The sequence below is a fragment of the Anarrhichthys ocellatus genome, unplaced genomic scaffold (genome assembly GCF_004355925.1).
Source record: "Anarrhichthys ocellatus isolate YVR2014 unplaced genomic scaffold, GSC_Weel_1.0 scaffold899, whole genome shotgun sequence".
Taxonomy (NCBI): domain Eukaryota; kingdom Metazoa; phylum Chordata; class Actinopteri; order Perciformes; family Anarhichadidae; genus Anarrhichthys; species Anarrhichthys ocellatus.
The window spans coordinates 5,001-16,005 of NW_022280873.1; the positions used below are offsets into that span (position 1 = coordinate 5,001).

An 11,005-nucleotide genomic window follows, 5' to 3' on the forward strand; every position below is an offset into this window, starting at 1 on the left:
ATCTGAGCACAAATAGAGCTTATTTCTTCCATGTTGATGGAGGAGATAAATGGCTTAAGTTGATAACGGACAAATGATGCCGCAAGTAAGTCTGGTGTGAACACACCGTAAGAGAAGGTGAGTCAGCAAAGAGGCTAAATGAGGTCCAATCACACTCCTCACTGGACCCTAAACACAACTGAACTCTGAGGCCTCTTGAGGGCAATGACACGGTACAAAAAACACAAAAAACTCTCCGTACACAGATCTGCAGACTTTACATCAAGAGGAAGATGGATGCATGGCTGCATGAAATATCACTGAAGAGGTAGAGTAGAGAGAGAGTGAGCGAGACTACAGCTGCTCCACTATGAATACCTCCTGGTATCTCCAGACCTTGAGCCCTCATCCTGAAAGCATCACTGCACCGCACGCACTAAACTGCTGATCCAGCTGAATGATGGTCCACCTTCACCTCCTCAGAACCGACCACAACCTCCAGCTGCTCGTCACGCAAACGACAACTCAGCAGGAACAAAATGTCTTCAAAAAGGCCTTAACTACAAAAACACGTTGAGGTGCAGATGAACCTTCAGGTTGTTATGGCGGCGGTGGAGGAGGAAAAAAGAGTCCGCTCAGCGAATTGTGGAGGAATTGTCCACGTTTAACTCACAGTGGAGGTCTGGTTTAACAATAACAGCAGGTAACGTAACACCTGCACAGACGTAGAGGCTCAGAGGGGTGATGAGACCCAATCAGACCAGACCCACAATGCATCAGTGCTGCTCTACACACACACACAGAGTTTAGAAAGAGATCATCTCATTTCTCTTCATAAAGGATTTAACTCGGATTGATGCTGAAGTGAACAGCAGTCACCTCTGTACGGTGGCCCTGAGAGACACAACAGATCTCCAGTATGCATCGGACCAGTCTCTACTTCAACTACTTTATCCCAGAATGCAAAGCGCTGCAACAGCAACAGTCCTTCGTCCCGACAACAACAACAACAACGACAGTGGTCGGGTCAGTAAATACCTGAGAGATAAAGTTCTACCTCATGATGGACTGTACATCTACTGTACATCTGTGTGTTCCTGTGTGTGTGTGTGTGTGTGTGTGTGTGTTACCATGGGTGGTAGAGCGGCTCCGGACTCGGTGCACACTAACTGGACCACACAGCCGTAACAGATGAAGCCTTCGCTCCGCACAAAATCTCCTTGGTCAGCACGCTGGTCCCCCACTACACACACACACACATACACACAAACACACGCACACACACACACACACACACACAATGAATTGACTGAGCGCAAAGTCGTTAGGCTGTTTGGAGGGATGAGTGAGAAATAAAAAGCTGGAAACAGGCAGAGTTATATGAAGTGTGTGTGTGTGTGTGTGTGTGTGTGTGTGTGTGTGTGTGTGTGTGTGAGTGTGTGAATGACTGAGGTCTAGTAGCTGGTGGTGGGAGGTCGGTGTTGGATAAATAAGCTCTCAGACGAGTGTGAGGGAAACTCACAGTGACCGTATTCATGGGGAGACGCCGTCTAGTGTTGGTCTCTGATTCAGTGTCTCCTGATGTTGACTCCACAGATGTGGACAAGTCAGATGAATAAAGAAACTACCACGTTTACAGCTGTAACAGGAAGCGACTCAGATGCATAGACACAGAGGAGCTGAAGCTATCCCAGCATGCACTTGGAACAAGGCAAGGTGAGGCACACACTGCACAGGAGGCCTGTCACAAGGTTTATAATGACGGGCTGTGAGGAAATGTTTAAAGAAATAAATAAATGATCAAGAATAGTTTTTAAAATGCACATTAAACTGGCTCATAAAACGACCGTAACAAGACTTTTAATGTTGTCCAGGTATTGCAGCTTGAAACCTACATCTTAATAATCATATCAGCAGGATACGCTGCACAAACTGTGGAGCGGAACCAAAACTCAACACTGACTAATATTAATATATGTCCATGACTTAAAAAACATCAGAAACATACTTATTTTAAGCCAAACTTTGATGTTTTTACTGAACATAACCAAGTACGTTTTGTTGAGTTTTAATTCACAACGTGATTAAAACTCAGTGGGCAGAGCGTGGCGCCATTTAACCACAAGGTTGGTGGTTCGAATCCCCGTCTCCCCCCATCCACATGTCCTCGTGTCCATCGCTTCACAGCAGCTCACTGCTCTGAGGACGGTTTAACAGAGTCTCATCTCTTACAGTCTGAACTCAACATACCAGCTGATGATTTGGACCAATGAACAACAATCAGTGTGATTATGTGAACGAAGAGTTCCTCTAGAAGAAGATTGTTAAAACACGTTTCATCTATTTAAACTCAAACAGACAATGCATTGATAGACTGTCCTTAATATGACATTTACAGTATGGAATAAAAAGTCAATGTGTGAGCCACACACACACACACGTACCCAGGGTGATGGTGAAGGCGGTCCACTGCCTGGCGCTGGCGATGAAGGCTCCTCTGTCCACCGACAGGTAACGAGTGCTGACCGTCTGAGAGCGTAGACGGTTGAACAAAGCTACTCTGGAGCACGAGGAGATACACACTGAACACACACACACACACACACACACACACACACAGAACAGGGACTCAGGAATGTGCATTTTATTGGTGGACACATCATTTAAGACCTGTTAGACACATTACGGCCATTACGAACATTACGGTCATTACGGCCATTACGGCCATTACGAACATTACGAACATTACGGCCATTACGGACGTTACGAACGTTACGGCCCCTACGGCCGTTACGGCCGATACGAACATTACGACCATTACGAACATTACGAACATTACGACCATTACGACCATTACGGCCGTTACAACCATTACAACCATTACAACCATTACAACCATTACAACCATTACAACCATTACCCAAACCCTGACATAAACCTGATTCTGAAAAACCATTGCATTAGATTAAACTACAGGTGACTTATAATGATAAAATCAGCAGACGGACTCACGATCGGCGTTCTTCATGGACTGCCTCTTCTGGGACGGTTTGGAGATGACTTTGATCATCCTGCTCTGGAACGAACCCACTTCCTGTCTGTTTCCCAAGAAGAGCCTCAGCAGCAGGCAGAAATGTTTCCTTTTGTCCTGATCGGAGATGAACAGGGACTTGGCCGACGCAAACATCTGGTGGACAAAGACAGAGAGGACTTTATTAAAACATCCATCCATCCATTTTCCTCCGCTTATCCGGGGTCGGGTCGCGGTGGCAGCAGGCCAAGCAGGCTGACCCAGACTTCCCTCTCACCGGCAACATGTTCCAGCTCATTCTGGGGGATCCCGAGGTATTCCCAGGCCAGCTGGGAGATGTAATCCCTCCAGCGTGTTCTCGGTCTTCCCCGGGGTCTCTTCCCAGTTGGACGTTCCTGGAAAACCTCCAGTGGGAGGCGTCCAGGAGGCATCCTAATTAGATGCCCGAACCACCTCAGCTGACTCCTTTCAACGCGAAGGAGTAGCGGCTCGACTCCAAGCTCCCTCCTGATGACCGAGCTCCTTACCCTATCTCTAAGGCTGAGCCCGGCCACCCTATGGAGGAAGCTCATTTCGGCCGCTTGTAGCCACGACCTTGTGCTTTCGGTCACGACCCAGAGTTCGTGACCATAGGTGAGGGTAGGAACGTAGACCGAGTGGTAAATTGAGAGCTTTGCCTTCCGGCTCAGCTCCCTCTTCACCAAGACGGTCCGGTGCAGCGCCTGCTTTACTGCTGCAGCCGCACCGATCCGTCTGTCGATCTCCCGCTCCATCCTCCATCCTACCCTCACTCGTGAACAAGACCCCGAGATACTTGAACTCCTTCGCTTGAGGTAGGCACTCCGTCCCCACCTGGAGGGAGCAATCCACCGGTTTCCGGCAGAGCACCATGGCCTCAGATTTGGAGGTGCTAACTCTCATCCCCGCCGCTTCACACTCGGCTGCAAACCGCCCCAGTGAATGCTGGAGGTCACGATCCGAGGAGGCTAACAGGACCACATCATCTGCAAACAGCAGAGAGGCGATCCCGAGACCCTCGAACCTGACGTTCTCCACCCCCCCGGCTGCGCCTAGATATCCTGTCCATGAAAGTCACGAACAGGACCGGAGACAAAGGGCAGCCCTGGCGGAGTGCCAACACCCACCGGGAATGTGTCTGACTTATTGCCGAGAATGCGGACACAGCTCCTACTGCAGTCGTACAGAGACCGGATCGCCGTTGTAATGGGTCTGGCACTCCATACTCCCGCAGCACCCCCCACAAGAACCCCCGAGGGACCCGGTCGAAAGCCTTCTCCAAGTCCACAAAGCACATGTAGACTGGTTGGGCAAACTCCCAGAACCCCTCCAGTAGTCTTGCAAGGGTAAAGAGCTGGTCCACTGTTCCACGGCCGGGACGGAATCCGCATTGCTCCTCTTGAATCAGAGGTTCGACAAACGGTCGGAGCCTCCTTTCCAGCACCCTGGCATAAGCCTTCCCCGGGAGGCTGAGTAGTGTGATACCCCGGTAATTCGAGCACACTCTCCGGTCCCCCTTTTTGAAAATGGGAACCACCACCCCGGTCTGCCAGTCCATGGGCACTGATCCCGACCCCCATGCGACATTGAAGAGGCGTGTCAGCCAGGACAGCCCAACTATGTCCAGCGCTTTCAGCATCTCAGGGCGGATCTCATCCACCCCCGGCGCCTTGCCACCGAGGAGCTTTTTGACTACCTCAGCGGCCTCTGCCAGGGATATGGGTGAGCCTCCCCCTAGATCTTCAGGCACTGCCTCCTCTGCAGAGAACATGTTGGTCGGGTTTAGGAGTTCCTCAAAGTGCTCTTTCCACCACCCGATGATGTCCCCTGTCCGGGTCAGCAGACCCCCCCCCCCCTGCTGAGAACAGCCTGGGGTAAGCCCTGTTTTCCCTTCCTGAGTCGTCGGATGGTTTGCCAGAACCTCCTTGAGGCCAACCGAAAGTCCTTCTCCATGGCCTCCCCGAACTCCTCCCATGCCCGAGTTTTAGCATTTGCGACCACCGCAGCTGCAGCCCTTCTGGCCTGCCGGTACCTGTCAGCTGCTTCGGGAGACCCCTGGGCCAACCAGGCCTTGAAGGTCTCCTTCTTCAGCTTGACGGCTTCCACCACCGGGTTCTCGGGTTGCCGCCACGACAGGCACCGATGACCTTCCTGCCACAGCTCCTAGCGGCCGCGTCCACAATAGAGGCTTTGAACATGGTCAATTTGGATTCCATGTCCCCAACCTCCCTCGGGATGTGTGAGAAGATCTTCTGGAGGTGGGAGTTAAAGACCTCCCAGACAGGGTCCTCCGCCAGACGTTCCCAGTTCACCCTCACTACACGTTTGGGCTTGCCGGGCCTTTCCAACCGGTTCCCCTGCCATCTGATCCAACTCAGCACCAGGTGGTGATCAGTTGACAGCTCTGCTCCTCTCTTCACCCGAGTGTCCAAGACATACGGCCGCAGATCAAATGATACGATTACAAAGTCGATCATTGATCTCCGGCCTAAGGTGTTCTGGTACCAGGTACACTTATGAGCCACCTTATGTTCGAACATGGTGTTCGTTATGGCCAAACCGTGGCAAGCACAGAAGTCCAATAACAAAACACCATTCGGGTTCAGATCGGGCAAGCCGTTCCTCCCAATCACCCCCCGCCAGGTTTCTCCGTCATTGCCCACGTGAGCGTTGAAGTCCCCCAGGAGAACTATGGAGTCGGTAGGCGGCGCCCTTTCCAGGACCCCTCCCACCGACTCCAAGAAGGCCGGATACTCTGAACTGCTGTTTGGTGCATAAGCACAAACCACAGTCAGAGCCTTGCTCCCCGCAACCCGTAGGCGCATGGAGGCGACCCTCTCGTTCTCCGGGGAGAACTCCAACACAGCGGCGCTCAGCCGGGGGCTCGTGAGTCTCCCCACTCCCGCCCGGTGCCTCTCACCCTGGGCAACTCCGGAAAAGGACAAAGTCCAACCCCTCTCCAGGAGCTTGGTTCCAGAGCCAGCGCTGTGTGTGGAGGTGAGTCCAACTATATCTAGCTGGTTTTATTGTTTTATTAAAACAGTGTTTGTGATATTCAATCCATGCTCAGAAGTCTGCAGGAAAAGTGTGCAGATGAAGAGATGTTTAGGAACTAAAGGTTTTCCGGTGATTTTCACACATTGATGTCTGTCTCACGTTACGTAGGAAGAGGCCGGTCGACACACACAGAGTGTTTTTCTGTTTGTCGAGTCAACAAGCGACAGTAATAAAAAAGGCGATTGTCTCGTTTAGGTCAACAAACACAGACACATCTGTCCATCAGACACAACAGACTGCAGGTCTGAGGTCAGGTCTGGAAACATTACAAACAGAACAGGAGGGATGATTAAAAACCGCCCAGAACATCGTTGGTACCCATCTACTGAGCATCAATGATATTGGTGACAATAGGTGCCTGCATAGAGCTAAAAGGCCAAACTGGAGGCTTCAAAACATCAGTCCACAAACCAACGAGAGACGCCACCATGACTACCTCCACCTCTTATGTCCGGTCTGTGGTTTGGAGCTGTGGAGTCTGACACAATGAAGTTTATTTGTGTCAAACACAGACTTCACTCAAAGCAGAAGTGGGAGCAAATATTCCCCTTTATTTCTAAAATCAAAATCTGTTTTCACATATAAACTCTTTGATGTGAGAAAGTACTAAAGCTATAAATTCTCTAACTGTACAACCATGTAAATGTGGATCAGTCTCCATCCTCTGCTCAGGACTGAGAGGGTTTAAGGAGACAACAGAACTGCTGTTGTCTGGAGAGGAATTTGAACAGAGGCAAGTTTGAACCTCCAGATAACTGGCGTCTCTGTCATTAAAGGACTTTGACAGACGGCTGGAGACAGACGGACAGAAGACAGCTGTGGACATGGCATCACATCACACAGTCCTCTCACCCTGGAGTCCGGCTGCTTGTTGAAGGCCAGTTTGAAGGAGTCAGCCAGAGACTGAACGGAGCTGTCCAGACACATGTAACCACACAGCCGGTACACCGAGTCTCCACCGCGGCCGGCAGCTGGAGGAGAGGGGAGGAGAGGTGAAGGGGGGAGGAAGACGAGGGAGACACTTCTTCAACAAACAGCTGTATTCAACATTTTCCTCTAAAGACGACTATGTTTGAGTTTCTTCACCTTTCAGATGGTCCTGCATGACCCTCCATCCATCACCGCTGATGTAAACACAAGGAGGAGGGCAGAAGAACCTGACGGTCACGAATCAGTTCAGACTTTAACTTCTTAGAAGTAAATATTGTACTTTTTACTACATTTGTCTGACAGCTTTGGTTTCTCTTCAGGTAAAACCACGTATTTCCAGATGTGTTGGTGTTGAATATTTTTGATAAACTGAAGGATGAAGATTTCCTCTACGTGTTAAGAGAATCATCCTACGTCTTCATGATCTTATAGAATATGATGCGTTGATGTAGATTAAACAGGATATAAAGTTAATGCAGCAGGAATATTAATCTATAAACATCTGATAGAATAAGAAAACATTTTACTCATCAATCAATACTTTAACTACTTTAACTACATGAAGCTGATAATACTTAAATACTTTGACTTTGTAACTAACTCGTCCAACCTTTTCTCGTTGCCGTAGGACTTCTGAGCGACCCTGGCGTGCAGGATGGTGACACTCTGGTCGGCATGAGCTTCTCTTCCTGGTTCCCTTGTTGCTTCCAGTAACTGACACTGAAACCCCAGCTCCAGTCTCCTGATTGGACGAGAATGCCGTCAAGTCACAAACAACTAGGAAATAGTGTGTAGGTGTGTCTCTATTCAGGGGCTGCATCCCTCGGGGGCTGCATTCGTAGACCGGTTGCGTCGCAGCTTTCGAAGACTCCTTCAAATGCAGCCGACGAACAGCCTTCAGCCCCCAGATTCGGAGGACACAACTGATGGATCCTTCGCAGCCCAGCACATCCCGAGATGATTTTACAGATGATTTATACTTCATATCATGTCCATAAAGAGACCAACAGGAGCTCAGGTAGACAGGTTGTGAATCTGAAATATCACTTTAAGTCAGGTAACGTTACAAGCGTTGACATTAACTACACGGATAAACTGAATTTGAGTATTTTGATACTTCTGTTTTGTGGTGTGAAATAAAACTAACTCTACATTTAGTTTTGTTTTAGGGAGCCGGGAGCTGAGAGAAGACGACCTCTTCACCGGGGACAAACATTCAGCAACCGTAGCTTTGAATTAAGCTATTAGTCCTTTAGTAATATCTCCATTTGACCATCCTGTGCTTAAGGTTACAGTTACATTAGCTCTACTCCATTATAAAGACTTCACTAACAGGTCAACCACTAGATCCTTCTGATCTTTTATTGTTGCTGTCACATAGATGACAGTTGTGATGTCACCTTTTTCTTTTATTTATGTAAATCTGCCTTAGGATTGCAATATATATAAATATATATATATATATATATATATATATATATATCTCAACACTAAACAAACTGATTTAACGGCAATAAACCGACAAAAAGTGATGCCGAAATAACTACGTAATGATGCCGATTTGTAAAAAGTCTGAATTCATGTTTAGTTCTCTCCTCAAGACGACAAGATAAATAACTTTTAAAATACTTGTTTCTCAACGGAGTCTGGATCGATCGGTGCTAGGCTACAGTGTTTGTTTCCTGATTTAACAACGGCAGGACGTCTTTATACTAAGTCAGTTGTTCTGAGCATCTAATATTTCAATGTGTCCTCATACAATGGTTTTTTTCCAACAAAAGTCCAGCAACACGTGTCAATTTACGCTCTTTAACACGCATTCAGTCTTTTCAAAATAGACTTCGGTCTTCACAGAAAACAACTCAGTTATGTTTGGGTTCAAATAATTACTGAAGTATGTAAGTTATGTGAGAAATAAATCAACGTTGACGGAGAACGATCAACGGTCTGTTTGTTGAGCTGTAAACACACAGAAACAACCTCTTCAGAAACACAGCAAGACTCACAGTCTCCATGTTGGTATGTAAGCTACAGGAGGTTTAACGTTCAAACACTCAACCACGATGAGCTCGCTCTTTAACTTTTTCTCCAGTCATCCTGCATTGCATCGTGAACATCTGTCTCTTTACAATCAAAACTTGAGTCAAACCTTGTGGCCTTCACACAATGGTTCAGATATCCAGAGGAGAGCCGGCTGCTCCTCATAAGGACCCAGTACACCTCTCAACCCAGGTCACAGGTCAGGGTTCACACTCGACTGGCTGTGTGTGTGTGTGTGTGTGTGTGAGTCTGTGTGTGTGTGTGTGTGTGTGTGAGTCTGCGTGTGTGTGCATGTGTGTGTGTGTGTGTGTGGGTGTGAGTCTGTGTGTGTGTGTGTGTGTGTGTGTGTGTGTCTGCGTGTGTGTGTGCGTGTATGTGTGTGTGTGTCTGTGAGTGTGTGTGTGTCTGTGAGTGTGCGTGTATGTGTGTGTGAGTCTGTGTGTCTGTGAGTGTGTGTGTGCGTGTATGTGTGTGTGTGTGTGAGTCTGTGTGTGTGTGTGTGTGTGAGTCTTTGTGTGTGTGTGTGTGTGTGCTCAGTCACCAGGGTGCCAGCAGAAGTCTCAATTAGACCTTCCCCTCTTCAAAGGTCAGAGGTCAGTGTGTCGGAGCTCAGACCTTCTGGCATTTCACACCAGGAACACAGAATGAACAGAAGAAGAAAGGGGGGGGGGGCTGAACTTTCACCTCCTGCAGATGACTCATCTTCTGGTTCAGAGGTTGTTCTGGTGAAAGTTAAAGGACTACAATCATCATTAGTTTTGTTCGGCATCAACCTGAGACCAGAAGAGGACGAAGAAGTATTCAGATACTTTACTGCAGTAAAAGTACTAATACTACACTGTGAAAATACTCACTGAAGTAAAAGTACTAATACCACACTGAAAATACTCACTGAAGTAAAAGTACATCAGTATTGTCAGCTAAATGTAGTTAAGTACTTAAAGCTACTATGATGAGCTTTTATTGTGTGTTGGTTCTGTCGCCCCCTGTGGACTAAAGTGGTAGTGTCTCTGAGCGCCAGAGTCCCTCTCATGTTACTGCAGCAGGGTCTGACAGTCTGCCCCTCTCAGTCCTGGTTCTGGTTCTCCCGTGCCTCCCTTCCCTCCAGCGGGTCCAGCAGTACGTCCTGGGTCTCCAGCAGTATGTGAGCGGTGATGGGTACTAACACCATAGAAGTGAATTAAAGAGTGAGAGATATTCCTCCCCTGTTCACAGTGAACACCCTGATCAGGTTTGTTGGGAGATGAACGTGTCACTGAAATGTATAAATGTCTTAATTCTACCAAACATGAAGTGCAGCGGAGCAGGAAATGATATCACGAATCTCTAAAGGTCAACAGAATAAAACAGCATGAGGACAAACAACCTGTTTCATCTTTACATTCGGAGGACTTGAAGGTAAAAGACTTTAACATGTAGAACTACATCTACCAAACTCCTCCCGTCTGCTCTTCGTCCTCATTACATGAACAAAGAATATGATGAAGGTGAGGATGAACTGAGAACAATCTGAGGCTCCACATACACTTAATAACTATATGTTAACAATATACAACAGAATAAATACACACTATGATCCTCTAGTCTACATACGTATCAATATCATCTCTAATGACTGAGATGTTGATTTGAATCATGTGAACAGTAAATTCAGAGTTTATTAGATAAAGTCTGCTGATCTCGTTGAAAAGGTCAGTTTAGCATCAGAGGAACATTTTAACAACATATTTAAGTTCACCCAAATATTTTACGAATTTGATCGGGACAATGAACTGAAAGCAGTTCAGTGATGCAACCCTGACGAGCGGGCCTATCCAAACACCTCCAAACCTCTCTAAACCTCTCCAAACATCTCCAAACACCTCCAAACCTCTCTAAACCTCTCCAAACATCTCCAAACATCTCCAAACCTCACCAAACCTCTCCAAACCTCTCCAAACCTCACCAAAC

General features: G+C 47.7%; 1 protein-coding gene across 1 annotated transcript in view; it reads right to left on the reverse strand.

The window, feature by feature from the left end:
- rbpjl (recombination signal binding protein for immunoglobulin kappa J region-like) overlaps positions 1 to 7,771 on the reverse strand; it is a gene marked incomplete at its 5' end in the record, with an annotated part of 9,440 nt that extends 1,669 nt beyond the window's left edge. The window contains 6 exons of the mRNA XM_031838653.1: positions 1,110 to 1,222; positions 2,424 to 2,561; positions 2,992 to 3,166; positions 6,938 to 7,056; positions 7,172 to 7,242; positions 7,626 to 7,771. Of these exons, the coding sequence (XP_031694513.1) occupies positions 1,110 to 1,222; positions 2,424 to 2,561; positions 2,992 to 3,166; positions 6,938 to 7,056; positions 7,172 to 7,242; positions 7,626 to 7,771 (762 nt within the window). The remainder of the gene's footprint in view (positions 1 to 1,109; positions 1,223 to 2,423; positions 2,562 to 2,991; positions 3,167 to 6,937; positions 7,057 to 7,171; positions 7,243 to 7,625) is intronic.
- Positions 7,772 to 11,005: the final 3,234 nt, after the last annotated feature.